The sequence below is a fragment of the Monodelphis domestica genome, chromosome 6 (assembly GCF_027887165.1).
Source record: "Monodelphis domestica isolate mMonDom1 chromosome 6, mMonDom1.pri, whole genome shotgun sequence".
NCBI classification, from domain to species: Eukaryota; Metazoa; Chordata; class Mammalia; order Didelphimorphia; family Didelphidae; genus Monodelphis; species Monodelphis domestica.
Genome location: NC_077232.1, coordinates 13,719,490 through 13,738,242, shown reverse-complemented (window position 1 = coordinate 13,738,242; position 18,753 = coordinate 13,719,490). Strand labels below are relative to the sequence as shown.

At 36.7% G+C, this 18,753-nt stretch overlaps 1 protein-coding gene across 2 annotated transcripts in view; it reads right to left on the bottom strand.

Moving 5' to 3' along the window:
• VN2R648 (vomeronasal 2 receptor 648) overlaps positions 1-18,753 on the bottom strand; it is a 66,635-nt gene that overhangs the window by 29,087 nt on the left and 18,795 nt on the right. For both annotated transcript variants that reach the window (XM_056801018.1, NM_001102433.1), the window contains 1 exon segment: positions 13,710-14,516. In XM_056801018.1, coding sequence (XP_056656996.1) covers positions 13,710-14,516 — 807 coding nt within the window.

Sequence of the window (18,753 nt, the reverse complement as noted above, 5' to 3'; positions counted from 1 at the left end):
CTTAAGAATCTATTTGCTGAGATAAACACAGGAACTATATGAACACAACTACAAAACACTTTCCACACAATTAAAACTAGATCTAAACAATTGGAAAAACATCAACTGCTCATGGGTAGTAGTAGTAGTATTCTCTCGGTAATGGAGGATGACGATTGTCTTTGTGTGTTTTCATCTATGATAGATGAGTGTGCACAAAGACACTTGGGCGTGAAGGAGGTTTAAGTGGAAAAGTTGATGCAGAGAGACAGTCCCACTCTCTCGGCGTTGGAAGCCTTGGTCCAATAGCACGAAAAATCATTACACCTGGAGACTTCCTCAGCTGCATTGGATGGCCGTGTTGTCCTTTGTGCTCCAACATGCCCTAAGCACTCCACAGTGCTTTGCTGCATCGCTATCTCAGCTGATGAACCTTTTTATTGGTTTCTTCCGTCTGTTCAGTCAAAGCAGTCTTCACATGCTGGGTGAGCAAAGCCTTGGTTCACCAGGGGTCTACAACCTGATGGCTACCCTCACAAGGTTTAGCCGGCCTGCCGAAGTCATTGCCCGGGGTGTGGGCCCTGCCGCATGCTAGCAGCTACTAGGGTCCACAAGTGAGAGCTGGGTGTCAGGAGAGGGTCAGAGGCTGGAGAGCTGCCCTAGGAGGGCACTACAAGCCCTCCATACCAGAGATACTACCCCTGCCTGAGCACCCCATACATGGTGTAGAGTGTAGGCTCATGGGTAGGACAAACATAATAAACATAACATAATAAAAATTACAATCCTGCCTGAATTAATTTAACTACCAAAATCCTGTTTGTTTTAACTGAAATTGAAAAAAACATAATAAAGATCATTTGGAATTAAAAAAAGATCAAGGATATCCAGGGAAATAATGAAAAAAATGAGAAGGAAGGTGGCTTTTCAGTACCTTTTCAAACTATACTATAAAGCAGTAGTCACCAAATCAATATGGTACTGACTAAGAGATAGAAGGGAGGATCAGTGGAATAGACTTGGGGGAAATGATCTCAGCAAGACTGTCTATGATAAGCCCCAACATGCCAGCTTTTGGGACAAAAATCCACTATTTGATAAAACAGCTGGGAAAATTAGAAGATAGTATGGGAGAGATTAGGGTGGGATCAATATCTCATACCCTAAACCAAGATAAACTCAGAATGGCTGAATGATTTGAATATAAAGAAGGAAACTATAAGCAAATTAGGTGAACACAGAATAGTATCCATGTCAGATCCTTGGGAAAGGAAATAGCAAGAGTTAGAAAAAATCACAAAATGTAAAATTAATAATTTTGATTATATTAAATTAAAAATATTTTGTACAAAGAAAACCAATGCAACAAAAATTAGAAAGGAAGTAACAAATTAGAAAACAATCTTCATAATGAAAACCTCTGACAAAGGTCTAATTATGTAATTCTATAAAGAGTTAAATCAATTGGACAAAAAATCAAGCCATTCTCCAATTGATAAATGGGTAAGAGATATGAATAGGCATTTTTCAGAAAAAGAAATCAAAAGTATTAATAATCACATGAAAAGTGTTCTCTTATAATCTCTCTTATAATCAGAGAGATGAAAATCAAAATAATTCTGAGGTATCACCTCACACCTAGCAGATTGACTAATATGACAGAAAATTTAAGTAATGAATGCTGGATGAGATGTGGCAAACTTGGGACATTACTTGACTGCCGGTGGAGTTTTGAATTGATCCAACCATTCTGGAGGGCAATTTGGAACTATGCCCAAAGGGCGCTAAAAGATTGTTTCCTCTTTGATACAGCCATAGTACTGCTGGGTTTATACCCAAAAGAGATAATAAGGAAAAAGACCTGTACAAGAATATTCATAGCTGCACTTTTTGTGGTGGCAAGGAATTGGAAGATGAGGAGATGCCCTTCAATTGGAGAATGGCTGAACAAATTGAGGTATATTTTGGTGATGGAATACAATTGTGCTCAAAGGCATAATAAACTGGAGGAATTCCATGTAAACTCAAATTGTCTCTAGGAATTGAGACTGAGTGAGAGGAGCAGAACCAGGAGAACATTACACACAGAGACTGATACACTGTGGTACAATCCAATTTAATGAACTTCCCCATTAATGACAATGCAGTGATCCTGAACAGCTTGGAAGGATCTATGAAAAAGAACACCATCCACATACAGGGGGAAAATTGTGGAAGCAGAATCACTCAAGAACAACAAATACTTGATTACATGGGTCAAGGGGGATATGACTGTGGGTGTAGACTCTAAAATATCATCCTAGTACAAACATCAACAACATGGAAATAGGTTCTGATCAAGGACACATGTAAAACCTAACGTAATTTGGTGTCAGCTACAAGAAGGTGGGAGAGGGGAGGGATGGAAATTATGTGATGCTTGTAACCAAAGAATAATGTTCTAAATTAACTAAATAAAATTTTCAAAAAATGAAATAAAATAAAACATTTTTTAAAATGAGATGAGGACAAAAAAAATAGAAAAAAAAAATAAAAAGAGATAGGAAGGATAAGAATTCCAGTTCAAGAAAATGTAATTGTGAGTTGTATGGAGTCAACCATAAAAGAGAAACACAAAACAGAATAGAATAGAAATCAGAATCCGACAATATGATTTATTAGGAAAAAATCCTTGAAGCCAGAAGACAGAGAAAGAATTCAAATAAGGAACTTTAATAGAATCTATAGCATTTTGATAATGTAAGAAAGTCATGGGAAACAATCATGATCTCAGACAAAGCAAAACTGAAAATGTTCTTAATTAAAAGAGATAATAAGGGATATTATATTATGATAAAAGATAGAAAAGTAATATTTAAAAATTTTTAATGCAAAATCATGAGGTAAAGTCTACATTCTTTAATATATTCATAGTTATAGCATACTTAATGTAAAACTGATTGAAATTTATTAAAATAAGGGCCATTAATCAATTATTGTTATATAATTATACATTACATTTTACATAATGATGTTATATTTTATAATTATATCATACACTTTAGGAACTATATATAAATATTAATAATATTATTATAATTTTCATTAAAAGTAATTTATATATATACATATATTATCTAATAAATGCCAGATATTTTGTTAGGTAATTTTAAACTATTTTTTTTTTTATCAAAACAACTCAGATTCCCTGAAAAGATAAGAAAAAAGACTCATACAAAAACATGCATTGCTGTGCTCTTTGTGGTGGCAAAAAATTGGAAAATGAGGGGATGCCCTTCAATTCGGGAATTGATGAACTAATTGTGGTATATGTTGGTGATGGAATACTATTGTGCTCAAAGGAATAATAAGATGGAGAAATTCCATGTGAACTGGAACAACCTCCATGAACTGATGCAGAGTGAAAGGTGCAGAACCAGGAGAACATTGTACACAGAGACTGATACATTGTAGCACAATCGATTGTAACAGACTTTCTACTAACAGCAATGCAATGACCCAGGAGAAGCCAGAGGAACTTAGGAGAAAGAAATGTGGAAATGGAAATGCAGAAGTAAAATATGTGAAAGATCACAAAGTGTGATAGAGTTTTGATGTTAAGGGATTGCTATACCGCAGATATGAATAACACAGAACTAGGTTTTGAACAATGTATAATGCAGTGGAAGAGCTTGTAGGAGTTGGGAAGGGCAGGGGTGGGGGGGTGGTCATGAATCATGTAACCATGGAAAAATATTCTAAATCAATAAGGAAAAAAAAACACTGAAAAAATAAAACTACCTGAAGTGGCTGATGCTATTCTTATCCCCATGTTATAGTTGAAGAAAATCAGAAAAATAGAGATTAAATGAGGTCATATAGCTATTAAGTGTCTGAGGTTAGATTTTTTAAATGAGATCTTTCTAAATCTAAATACAATACTCAGTAAATGATCATAGCTATCTCATCACTTTAGCAGGGGGTGGGGGGCTGGGGAAAGTCAGTACAAGATGGGCAGGTGGTTCTCCCACTCATTTATGAGCACAGACCCAGAGTCTCAAATGTCCTCAGAAACACTAATCAGTTGATCCAAAGCTTAGCTCCTGGGTTACCTTCATCCTTGCCCTGGTTAGAATATCCTTTATCTATACATTTATTAATCCACATGTTCTCAACTCAAATATTATTTGCAGGGATTTCATAATCTAATTTCAAATTTGAATAGAAGTAGCCCCCAAAAGACCAAGATGGAAAAATTACCCCTGCCTGCATTTTTAGGGGACAGACCTGGTCTCCCTTCCCTCCTGGAGAGACAAGCTATTTAATCAGATAACAAACTGGTTTCTGCTTAGCTTGGGGGGGGGGGGCAGGAGACAAAAGAGGAATTTCAAGAATATCAATGGGTCAGGGAACTAACATTTGACTAAGTAAAGATAAACGCTCCTTAGATCACAACTCCAGGTTGGGCTTCTTGTCTCCAATCTCAAATTCCTGCATTAAGGTCTGTGTATTGTCAGATAAGAACCTATATGTGAAGAGAAATAACTTGTATCTTGGAAACCTATAAAAACTGTTCCTTAATGTCAAACCAGTGAAGTTTTCCATTAGGGAATTCTGCCCCCGCTGGTAGATTCTTTTGTTTTCTCTCTTTTATTAATAAATTGGGGTTCCAATAATTGAAATTCTAGCTGTTTGAATGCATTTGTGAAGTGTACCACTTCAGTTGGAGGCCCCCAGCAAGATCTGAAGCCCTGGGAACAGGAGGTAAGGACTTTGGAGAGGGCTGCTGTAAGAGTGTGTGTGTGTGTGTGTGCTTGCTTAGGGAGAGTTCTCTAGGCCCGCAGCTGGGGTTCAGCTTTTGCTAAGCTGGGACCTGTGAAGGAGACTTGAACCCTTATCCCTTTTAGAGGTGTTTTTGAGTGCTGACTTGGAGAGTATGCAGTTCCCAACTCCTTCAAGGGACTGGGTCAGAAATCCAAGGAAGTGAATGGTGTCCTCTCCAGAGCCCACCCCTGGTTCTGGTATTTGAAATCTCAGACAAAATTTGGGTTGGTTTTTGGAACCATCTGTCCTATTCTGTTCTGTTCTGCTCTGGTAACTTAGCTCTGTTTCTCTAGAATTCTGTTTTGTTGTGCCCCATGGCCTGTTTTACTCTAGGAGTCTGCCTGTTTGAAGGTTTGGTCCTGAAGTTCTGCTTGGGTCCTAGAGTCCTGTTGGCCATGGAGTTCTGTTCTGTTGTATAAATCTGGAATCAGTAGAGGCTTTTGGGTTTCTGGACACAGCTTAGTCCCACAGTCAGGTCACTAAAGAGATGTCTTTCAGTAACTTCAGGGAACCTTCGGGTTCAAAGGTGTATGAATGTGTGAGAGTGTGTCCTATAGGTTCCTGTTGAGTCTTTGTTGTTTTTGTGTGGCTAAATGAAACAAAGAGGCAAAAAGAGTTTAAGATACAGAGGGGAATTTCTTTTGTAGTGGCTGTTCCCTGCTCCCTCCAACTGCATCCCAACAGGGCAGACTAGGGGGAAGGGCTGGGCTGTGTCCCAAGGCAAGCTCCTAAGCAGGAGAGAGAGTCTGAATAGGAGGGGATTTATGAGTCCCTTCCTTGAGAAATAAGCCAACCTCAGGGATCAACTCACCTGCAACCCAATTGGGAGCAGATAGTTTTGTCCAGATACTACAAGAGCATTTTGTTAGAAATCACAGTCAAAAAGAGTCAGTTTTTGATAGATCAGTTCAGAGAGAGCTAGGGAACAAGAATGTCAGCTCAGCCAAGCAGATGGCTTAGCTCATCACAACTTCCCCAAGTATGCTGAAATTGTTTCAATGAATTTTCTCCCTGCAAATATTTTTTTCTTAAGAATGGACCCTAAAAACATCAATTTTTTCCTCTCAAAGCATGCTTGTCACAGCATTGTATGTTACTGTTTATCTTTGTCTTTGTCACAGACTCATCTCTATGTAAAAGGGGGGAAGTTGCAAGCTTGAACTTTCCACTGTCAAAAATCCTCAGCAGAGGACAAAAGCAAATACCTGTTCAATGATTTTTCCCTCTTTCTTCCTTTGGATGGGCCCCCAAAGGAGAGGAAGAGAGAAAATTCTGAGCAGAAAATGGAGATTCTTACTCCACAGTTAGCAATTTTCACTTAAAATTAATTCTCAACTTGGGAGGATTTTGATATGGTACAAATGTAATGTATTGTGCTTACTGTTTGTCAGTTAAATGTGAAATGTGAGCCAGATCTTATTGAGCACAAAAACTCATGGTTAGTGGTTTGTTTTGTTAACCCTTGCTATGCATAATGGTTTCAGTGAATTTGAGAATTGTCTAAACGTGATTGATAGCCAGACTGATACAGAGAGGAATGTTTATTCTGTATGGACAGAAATTGTACTGGCTACTTCATAGATATAAAAGTCATTCAGAAAAAGATATTATATGGTTTAGAATAACTTATTCTAGAATTTAAAAATGGGAATCTTTCAAATCAGATTTTTTAATGCATATGCTGTCAGAACTAGCAGCAAGAAATCATATGACACACAAGAAGTTTTTAAAGTGGGTAATCTGTGCATGGGATTTAATAATGCAAGAGTTAAGAATTTTGGTATTTTGCAAAAGAGAGAATTTCTAAATGGTGTTGTCTTTGGCTAAGGTTATATGAATTGTTTTTAAAAATGTGCACAATATATAGAAAAGAATTTGTGATCTAGAGATGAACATGTATTCAGATACAAATTCCTAGAACGTAATGGAGTGAATAAAATTATGTGTGCATTTGTTCTATAGAGAGAATTGTTTTTCACCTAAGTAGATTAGGGGCATATGATATACAAACTGTATGTCCTTAACAATACAACCTTGACCAGCCCTGAAATTAAGAAGGGCTTGTCATGCATATTCAATACAATTCAGTACAGTAACTTTCCTCTACTTACACTAATGGCAAAGAGGAGGAGCCAGAAGACATAAGAGTAATGGATAGAGTTATTTGTTGATACTATGAATTCTGGTGTGAAATAAACAGAACAAATTATAAATTGGAATGAGGTTGATGGACTTTAATTAGGAATGTGGCAATGTTTTGAACTAAAAAAAAAACTAAACTGGAGATTCTATTCTACTTTAGACAGGTTTGAGAGAAGTACAGGTAAATGCTTTGCACCTCAGTTTGGTTACACTGAAACATTGATAAAGACTTAATCAGAGTTATTTGGAAGTATGGAGTTCAAACTGAAATCCACTGAGAGTAAATTGTTATGAAAGGGGTTTTATACATTCAAACTTTAAATTATAGTAAGATCACTGATTAAAGAAGGATGGGACAAGGTTGCTAAGTAATAAAATCTAAATCAAGCCAGGCAGCCTTAGGATAAATTGCTCAGAAGTTATTAACCCCTTCTTTGCTCACAGGAAGTAGAAAAAGGTGCTTATAATTGCTCCACACTGATACTTAGGGACTAAAATAGGGATCTCAAAAGAAGCTGACAATCACTGAATGATAGGACTTAAAGATGAGCATATTTCATTGTATATTTTGGAGGTTTTAAGGTGCTCAAGCAAGCAAATATTGTCAGTCCTGTCTGACCAAGAAGCTTGTTTGAAGCTGTGGAATCTTAATGCAAATATTCTAGGTCCAGAGTGATAAAATGAGTTGAGTGATGTGTAAATTGATAAGTCACCTCACACGGGTTTTGGGAATATGTTGGTTGATATTCTGATTACATTTTGATCTGTATAAGGATATATGTTGCAAACAGTAGCCAAAGAGTAGGTAGAATGTTAAAAATGGCATATATGTGAAAAATGTTTGCTCAGAATTTTATGATTGTTATCTGAGTTGCTGCTAAAATCTGTGTTTTAAGTATTGCTTGGATGTGAATAAAAGCTCATTGCCTGTGCCATAGATTTTGTCCCATATTCAGTGGTTACCTCAATTTTCCAATTTGTACTATGAACTGAAATTTATAATGGATGAGCACTATGCTAAAGATAGTGTTTCAATGATGTAATCCTTTAAATCGGAATTTGTTTGGGTTACTGATTAGCAATTGAGGTGATATCACCAGTATGTTTGTTTGACTTAAGTTAGTCAGAGAAGGTGGAATGGTATATTGGATTTGAATTTGGAAGGAAGTGACTTTGATCTAAAGTCCATAAAGTTTTAGTATGTCGTTTTGTAAAGGAAGAAGGGAAGTTGTGTTCTGCTTTTTAAGCAGAGGGGTTTTGAAGGAAGAAAGAGAGGGAGAGAGCTAGTGAGGGAAAGAGTAGGTAAAAGAACACAGATAGATGTTCTGGTCTTATAACTGGATCCCTGGCCTATGGAGAATCTCTAAAATTAATGTATGAGTTGTGGGAAAATTAAACATGATTCTTTAATTTTTCTGGATAATTGTCCTGGAGTGGTTTCTGTATGGCCTTGTCTTAGTCTTTCAGAGGGGCTAGGTCCAAGAGATGATACAGGTCTGATTTATATTACTATGGAGCTACTCAATTCAGCACTCATGTTCTTTATTTCAGGTTTTGTGACTAAAGTGTGATATGTAAATTATTGCCAAAATACATGAGAATAATTGAGTGATCAGCCTTGTGGGGATATAAAAGGCTTGTTTGAGGGTATGGAGATTTGTTTCTGGACTGCCCATGAGCAGAATTTCTCTCAGCTGAAATGGGTGAGACTTGTCTTTTACAGCAAATGGAGGCTTCTGGGATTTAATGGTGACAAAGTACACCAAGGACAGAAAATGTCCTGGAATGGTTACAGAGGCATGTTCTGGGCTCACCTAGGAATGGACCTTTTCTGACCATCTAGGCTGTTAATTACCTGCATGTGAGGCCACTCACTGTGTCCTTTAGGAGATGAGGAAATCTCTTCCTTGGTAACGAATTCCCATGATCAGCACATATTGCAAATTGTGAAATTAAAGTTTCTGTTTCCTCAAACAACCCTAATAATTGAGAACTCTCAAATTCTTAGGAGCATACTTTGAGAAGTAGGTGAAGTTTATTCATAAATGGATTGTATTTTTAGCCTTAATTTACCACATTTGAAGTTTGGATCTTAAACTTGGACATATAGCTCAAAGCTTTCTTGAATTTCCTCTAGAATCTGGGGTAAAGGAATGCATGTGAAAAATATTGTTACTCAAATGTTTATAAATGTTATAGTTAATGTGTACTTTGAAAAAGAATATTCTTTAACAGTAACATCACATACCAGCTCTGCAAACAACTGAGGAATCTGATTTACTAAAGGGATCTATTCCTGATGGAGGATGATTTCTAAAGAGGAAGTCTGTTGGCTAAGATACCCAAATGCAAATGTGTGATGCCAATTACTGTTGTACTAATTTTCTGTTTCTATGTGGTGTTCTAGTGTTTGCCCCAGTCCTGGTTTCTATACTTCTATCTTAGGGGCTGACTCCCCCCACCCCTTGTGTCCTGTCTGCCATTTGGGGGAAGCAGTAGCTGGACACCCTTCAGATCTCCAAGCAGGTATCCACTGAACTGGGACCCCGGCATTCACTGAGGACACACCCCTAATGACTCAGTGTCTGCAGCCTTCCCCTCCCTATTTAAGTTTTGGCTACTCCCCTGTGGGATATGTATTCATATACATTTGTAACCTCAGCAACCATTTTGGCCTGAAGCCCTGGACATTGACAATACCTCTCTCCTGACCATAGGCAGGGACAGCTCTACACCCATTCTCAGCTCCGAAGAAGCTACAGAAGACTGCAACCATCACCATTTTTCCCTTAGATACTTGGAGAGGAGAGGGGATAGGATGGCAGGGGGCACTGAACCAGGAGGGGCCTGAGATTCTGGCCTTCATGGAGGCTGTATGGTTCCCCTATAGATAGCTGGGCCTGCCAGATGGCAGGACTCTCTTACCAGAAAGAGTGGGGAGAAAGCTAGAGAAAAGTATACATGACACCACACATATGAGAGGCACAAAACTGAGTGATATGCTGGACAGAGATTTTGTCTTTCATAATCTGCACCGAATCTGCAATGACATCACTTCAAGATGGGAAACATGTGTACAGGTTAATCAAAAGGGGGGACCAAAGGAACCAGGGGGCACCAGGTGAAGAAGGCTGGAGCCAGGAGAACAGTGGGAGGTAGACTTTACAGAAATCAAGCCAGGGAAATATGGGTACAGGTATATTTTATTCCTGGTAGATACTTTTTCAGGTTGGGTAGAAGCCTATCCAACAAAACATGAAACTGCCTCAGTGGCAGTTAAGAAATTAATATCAGAGACCATTCTTGGGTTTGGACTCCCATTGGGAATAGGGTCAGATAATGGGCCTGCTTTCGTAGCCAGGGAGACTCAGCAAGTAGCTAAGACCCTGGGCATAAATTGGGAATTACATTGTGCATTTCTGACTCAGAGTTCATGACAGGTCAGGACCTCCCCTCCTTCCTAAATTGGGACTAGAAAATTTGACTGAATGTGATAACCAATATCTGTTCTCTTCCCTGAAGGCTTTGAATAAGCTCAGGAAAACTATCACTCAAACTGTCTGGGCCTCCCATCCCTCACCCCCCAAACGTGGCTGCCCCCTTTTACACTTGAACCAGGAGACCTTGTGTGAGTTTGGAAGATTCCTTCAGGGGCTCTTGAACCACGGTGGACTGGACCTTATGTGATAATACTGACCACCCCCAGAGCTGTAAAGGTGGCAGGAAAGAAATGCTGGATCCACGTGTCTCAACTGAAACCTGTTAAACCAAGGGTAGTAGCGCAATGAACAGAGCAGTGGAAGATGACCAAAACCTTGATCCCTTAAAGATCAAGATTCATAGACATTGAACACTGTGGGAAAAGGAGGATGGAGTGGAGCTATGCTTGAACTTGTACTTTTGGGATTTTTGGAAATTAGTGTACCCTTCCAGGTAATTCAATACCAATGGGTAATCAGTAGGACAAGGGATAGGAAGGAATTAATTAGTGACAGGCCAACCTGGGAGGAGAGAATCCCCAAAATCCTTTTTCATTTGTGTGATTTATTTGGGAGTGAATGAACAGATCCCTCACAGACCCTTTCATGTGCAACCCCATCAGGGACTCTGTATCTTTCAGAAGCCCCCATCTATGCTCTACAGGGCCACTGTCATGCAAATCAGGGGGAGAATTCTATTGTGCCACCTGGGGATGTGAAACTGTTGCCCTGTGGCAGCAGGAAGACCCCAATATCATACTAAAAAGGGAGAGAAGCAGGGTCTGGGATGTCACTCTTGATTTCAGGAATCCCCTTTCCCTGACTATTAAAAACCCAGAGGATAAAGGATGGCTACTAGTCCGGACCTTGGGGACTTAGACTGGATGTGGGAGGCCAGGACCCAGGAATAAAATTTACATTACAAGGAATAGCTGACAAAATGCAACCCTCATGAGTCCACCTTGATCATAGCAGTGGCAGGACCACTCCTCATAGGACCCTGCTTGATCAACTGTCTTATGACTTATATCCGTCAGCGTCTTCAGGCTATTAAGCTTTTGGCCTTAAGATCACATTATTCTCCTCTGTCTGAGTCAAGAATCAAGATAAAAGGAATTCTACTAAAATAACTCTAGACCATATAAAATACTTTGGAATTGACTTGCCAAGACAAACACAGAAATTATATGAACACAATTACAAAATACTTTTGACACAAATAGTCAGATCTAAAGAACTATAAAAATATTGTTTGCAAGTAGGCCAATAGTATAAATAACAATTCTATCTAAATTAATTTACTAATTCAGTGCCATGCCAATCAAACAACCAAAAATATTTTATTGGAAAAATATTCTAAAACATTTCATAGAACTGGAATAACAGTAACAAAATTCAACTGGAAGAATTAAAAATCAAGGATATCAAGGCAACTATTGGAGGAAAAAATGTGAAGGAAGGGGTCCTAGTAGCATAAGATCTCTAACTCTACTATAAAGTAGTAATCCTCGAAACAATGGACTAGCTAAGAACTAGAATGATGGGTCAATGCAATACATTAGATACAAAAATATACAGAGGTAAATGACCCCAGCAAACTACTATTTGGGGATAAGAGCTCACTATCTGACAAAAACTGCTTGAAAAGCTGGGAAATAGTATGGTAGAAATGAGGTATTAGGGGGTAGCTGCGCATTTCAGTGGATTGAGAGCCAGGCCTAGGGATGGGAGGTCCTAGCTTCAAATCTGACCTCAGACACTTCCCAGCTGGGTGACCCTGGGCAAGTTACTTGACCCCCATTGCCTAGTCATTACCATTCTTCTGCCTTGGAACCAATACACAGTATTGACTCCAAGACAGAAGGTAAGGATTTAAAAAAAGAAAGAAAGAATGTATAACCTAGTATCTCACACCTCAAATGGGCTTATGATTTAGACATAAAGGATGATACCATAAAAAATGGGGAACATAGAATAGTTTATCCATAAAATCTATAAATCTATGGAGAAGGGTAGAATTTATGACCTAATGAAAGATAGAGAGCATTATAATATATACAATGAATAATTTTAACAATATTAAATTTTAAAAGGATTTTTTGATAAACAAAAACAATGTAACCAACATTAGAAGGGAAATAACAAAACAGGTTAAAATTTTATAACAAATTTCTCTGATAAAGATCTTATTTCTGAAATATAGAGGGAACCAAGTCAAATTAATAAGAATAAATAATTCTCCAATTGAAAATGGTCAAAAAATAAGAACAAATAGTTTTCAGAAGAAAAAATAAAAGCTATTAAAATGATATGAAAAAAATTCTAAATCGCTTTTAATTAGAGAAATGCAAACTTTAAAAACTCTGAGATATCACCTCACACCTATCAAATCGGCCAATATGCAAATGCAAATGAAAAATGTTGGAGGGGATATGGCAAAATTGAGGCACTAATACACTGTTGGTGGAGGTATGGGCCGATCCAAACTTTCTAGAGAGCAGTTTAGAACTATACTCAAAGAGTAATAAAAATGTGCATATCCTTTTTTTACAATAATACTACTAGCAGTTCTATATACCAAAGAGATTTAAAAGGAAGCTGAAAAGACCTAATTATATAGATTGTTTATACCATATTATTTTTGTGGTAGCCAAGATTGAGAATTGAGGGGATTTCCATAAACTTGGGAATGATTAAACAAATGATGTTATATGATGGTGATGGAATACTAGGATGATAATATGGTGTTTTTACTTAGGGATTTTGTTTTTTTATGAGTATTCATTTGCAACAATGAAAAATATGGAAATATATTTTGCATGACAAAACATAAACCCAGCAAAAACAAATAATTGTAGTATTGCAGCAAATGTGTCCAAGTACAAATATCAAATACTTTGTTTTTCATGTAGCTGTTGTTAAAAGTTAAAATAATATTGATCAATCAGAAATCCCATGGAATCATTATGGCATTTGCAAGATTAAAATCAAGACCAGTATCAATACCCTAATTTGAATTAGATTCATTGAAACTCTCTTGCCACAGAGACTCATATCCTGAGGGATGTGTATGCGAAGAACACCAACAATATTGCAATTATTATTATATAAGATTTGGAGAAAATGCCTATTGAGAAAATCCCATACCCAGAATATAACACATGTGAAAAGACGTCAGAAAAATATTAAGGAATAAGAAGTATTCATGAAATATCAGGTTATTGCTCCATCATTCATATAACAAATCTAGCCATTATAGGATGTGAGTAACCTGTTCTAAGTTCAAAGGTAGAAGAGAAAAGATACCTTCCAAGAAAGAAGTGGATGGACTCCAAGTTCCAGTGTCTCTTTTATCTCCATCTGAAGCATTTGGTGGATAGCATGAGCCAATAAATACACTGCATTGTAAATATTAGAACTCAATGTCATTATGATTGTGTCCAAATCATGAGTAGGTACATCTGCCAAGGACAAACCTTCTGGGCACAAAGAATATACCATTTTTACAGGACTTTCTTCAGAAATTCTACAATGAAACACTACCTCCCAGAAAGTCTTTAGGAAAATGTCCTCAGAGTTTACAGTGGAATTTATGCTTCTTAGGAAATCTTTGAAACCAGGAATCTCTCTCTTGGCTTGAGAAAATATTATTGTGCCATGTAAATGGCTCATAATTTTACTATTACGTGGTGCAGAAATATCCCAGGAAATGGTAGTGACCAAAATCTTCCCATATAGTATATATTGAGTCATGAATATAGAAAATTTTAAAAGGCTATATGTATTTCCATAGATAAAAACCACTTTTGATGATGATTCAATGACTTTAGGAAAGATAAGATGATCTTCCCTATCTTCTTCGTTAAAGTTTTCAGGAATTTTTTCCTTAAAAGCTAGACACATACTATGCATAACCATTGCCTCTTCCAGATCAAGGAAGAACTGTTGCCCTCTTGGGTTATCTGAAAAAAGAAGTCCTATCCAAGTCCAGCCAAAATGTAGCATCAATTGGACCACTGCCAGGTGTAGAGTAGATTCCTTGCTGCCCATCTGATAGACATACGGATACTGGACTTTATCAACCAGGACAGGATCAAATGGGCCATAAGTGATCTTAAAAAAAAAAGAATAACTGAAATGCTAATTTTAGAAACCCCACAGTCTTTTTATTTGCATCTCAAATGTATCTAATTTGTATCTTTTATTTTCATCAGTTTTTTATAAACACCAGCTATTAATAAATGCCAAATTTTAGAATGTGACATTTTGAAGGGAATTCTAAATCTGTACGTGACCAAGAATCCTTTTTCCAATGTTTCTTTAAGAAATTATTAAGTATATGTTGGAAAATTTTCAGTTAGGAAAAAATGGACCTCTCAGTTAAATATTGGAGCACAGTTATCTATCCTTTCTAACTTAACACATGTCTTCTTTGGTTCAAGCATCAACCATTCCTTTATTCAGCTTTTTTAGAGTGAACATTCTACTCCTGTCATGATCCCAGGGAGGAACACATGGTCCCATAGTCTTGTGTAGGAGGAAAATTTCTTTAGCCCAAACTCAATCATGGATAGAAGATGGAGACTTCTTTAACCTGAAATCGATTTTCCAGGTTGGCAATACACATTATTACTACTTTTTGATAAGAACACCTAAAAGAAAACCTAATTAAGAAACCTTAATCAAATTATATTCATTGTTTACATATATTGTCTATATGTAAATAAATGTATTGTTTATTGTTAAATTGTATATTTATTGCTTTCTTAGAACTGTACACTCTGCATGAAATACTATTAGATATGCAGTATTATAAGAATAGATTATTATAGTAATAGCAAACTTTTCAATCATTGATTCAATAATCATATATGAGAATCTGAAATTAATAATCATTGTGTGAGTAAAATAAAAAGGAAAAATCCTCTGGAAGGGCTTGACAAAAAATCCTTGCCAATGGGAATTTTGTGTGCCTTCAACATCATGGATCATGTCCAGATGATCTAAGAGATTCATGGCCTCTGTAAAAATAGACTCGAACTCTGGACTTCAATCCCCAGAAGCCCTTGCTCCACTTCCCCAGAATGCTTTGAATTCTCACATGGGCTGAGATCAAGAAGGGATTTAACCGGATTGCAAAGGCTTTTGTGGCCTTTTGGAATTCCATTTTAGCAGACATGGCTCTTTCCATAATTTAGGTGAGGTCTTGTCTAGGCCTCTCTGGCCTAGGCAAGTGTTTCTTATTCTGTATTTTCTTTAATCCTTAATCTTCAATAAACCTCTAAAAATATAATACTCCTTGCAGAGAGAAACTAATTTCTACCTGCCTCAGTCTCCCCTAAATTTTAATCTTTACACCTCTTATTTGACTTTGAAGCTACAGTGATGTTGGCTGTTACCATATATGGAATGCAGATTATGTAATTGCCTAGAGTATTAGAACACTTCACTTTCTTGAAAAAAACTTTCTAGCAGATGAAACTCTGATTTCACCATTGAGAAAAAACAATGAGCTGATCCTTCTGATTGTGTAATATGACTCTTTTGCTGACTGTATATATATATATATATATATATATATATACATATATATACTTTTCACTTCATTAGATGTTTGTATATCATAATACTGAGTGTGTCCAGACCTTGGTGCTATGATCACTTATCTATCAATATCTATCAATAAATGTCAGTTAGAATAAGATAACCACTTTCCAGTATTTATTTTTCTTTTATAAAGGGCAACCTCAGATGGACTGCAAATTGGACTGAGATTCCTCGTACCTGAGCTCCTTCAGGAGAATCTCCTGGGGACATCCCAGGAAAACCCCAAATCAAGACACGCTAACTAGTAAAGGAAGTCAACTCACCTAAGATCCCGACTTCTGAGACTGGTGAATAACTTTAGCTGTTTTAAGAAGTAAATTGGCCCTGTACAATTTTTATAGATACTTGCTTTTTTTTTCTCTTTATACATTTTAGTTGTTATATATTATTCTTCAGAATTTTGTTGAACTTGAGGATTATCTTATAACCAGCTTGGATTTTTTTGTGGGTTTCAGATTTTGTTTGAGGGTAGGGGCTGAGGTTCATTCAATAACCACTATTTTTATAAGTTGATAAGATTAATTCCTTCACAAATTTTAAAGTTCTTAGCAGAAAAACAAATAATCTTGATTTCCTAGAGCTTATAACAGAGTTCCAACATTTAGTGTGTGTGTGTGTGTATGTGTGTGTGTGTGTGTGTGTGTTTAATTTCAAAGGGGCTGATTCTGCAGGAATAAGATAAATTTATACCTCCAATTCTGAGTGGTCTATTAGTATGTTGAAACTTAGAGTTGTTAAAAGTTTCTCTGACTTTATGTATGTGAGTGTCCACCTACTGAGTGATTTGATTTTAAAAGATGTTTCAGAAAATGTACAAGTTTTAAATAAGCAATCTAATCAGTTAAAGAACTGGACAAAACCAAACAATAAAATCTAAAATCTGTAGGGACCACAATTAATAATTATAATACAGATACTCCAGACTTTATAGCCAGCAATATTCCAGTCCACTCTCATTTTCTTGCATGTCCTTCACTTCTGCCAGAGCATAATCAGGCAAAAATAAAATAGTCCAAAATGAGATGAGGCTTGAGAATATCTCTATATCATCACACATGGGATTGTTACTATTGTAAATGAAATATGTACTCATTGCATATCCCAAACAACCTAGTGAGTTGGGAGTTGAACTTATCTGCTAGTTAATGTTTACATAATAGAATATCACATTGAGTCTCTGAAACACCTCATTATTTAAGATTATAACTAACTTTTGTGTAAAATCTTCTTCATGATTAATTAAATGTATCTGGAGATCCCAACTGAAGTTCTTGCTCAATTGGAATTCTCATTCTCTTTAAGTAAACTGTGAACCTTAAAAATTCCCCATTGGGACCATTCCCCATTGGGACCATTCCCCATTGAGACCATTCTCCATTGGGACCATTCCCCATTTGGGCAGTGAAGCTACTTAGATCAGGAATGTGAGAACTCTACTTAGATCAGGAATATGAGACCTCTACTCCACCCATACTTTAGCCTGCTATAGGGGAAATAACTCCTTGCTAAATAATGAAAAGGACTTAAACCCATACTTAAGCCATGCCTATTTTTGGACTAAAAAAAAAGGGTGCTATGTACCTATAAAGGTCAAGCAACTTGTGAATTTTACAAGGGACAAAGAGGTGAGAAACTTACTCATAGCTTTCCTGGTGTAAATTACTCAAAAGATTAGTCTACTCAGGTGTGAACTAAGAATGGTCTGTCCTTTGAAAAATGTCTACTGTGATTGGTAGATATAAGGATTTAGGGGAGGTGACATAGGAGAAAATGCCCTTTAAATAGGAGCTCAAATTCATTCAGAAGACATTCAGATTGAGGATTGAGCTGGTGGAGGCAGCTGAGATGAAGCTGGCCTGCTGTCACTAGAATCCTTCCTTGGACAGATCTTATAGTACGTGATTAAGGACTGACTGATCTTTCTCTTAAGGGCTTAGGCCTGGGTTGGCCAGGACTGCCCTGGGCTGGCCTATCCATTTCTCATTATTTCCCTTTTTCTCTCTTTCTCTCCTTTTCTTTAATTACTTATTTGTATTAATTAAAATCTCTATAAAACCCAGCTGACTTGGGTAAATTTGAATAATTGGGAATATTTCCCTGACAAACATCTTATATATTGATTAAAAACAAGACACTGTAGTGAAAACATATTTTCTCTGGTCACAACTTGCTCATCCACTCTTTTATCTACTATAATTTAAGTCTTCCACTTTTTAATCACTACAGTGTATGGCCTTCAACCATTTTAATTATTACAAAACTCATGTGCACCATCATTGAAATTAGGGAGTGGAGAAATTATATCTGCCAAAGTTCTTATGATTTTTATATTTGGCATTAAATTCCTTATAACATCTGGACATCCTAAAGAAAGTGAAATTTATTGGAGTGCAAAGTCTTGAAAAAGTAATGGATTAAACTATTCTGTACTTCAAATGTAATGAATTCTAATGGAATATGTTTAAAAAAACCCAAATTTTCTGCATTTTAAGGGCACTGTGAGTTTCTGACAGTTCATAGTTAAGAAGATTAAGACTACAAGATTTTGGATGATTCTTAACACCTCAACTAGATATTGGAGAAATAATCTTTGAAAAGGTGTACTGATTTGTATCAAGATCTGCTTGGTAAATGACTTTAGCAGGAACATCTAATGAATCTCTATAAGCAACTTAGAACCAATGAAGCAAATCTACTAAAAAGGAGACATATCCCAGAATGTCTGAGAGAAGCTGGTTTTGGA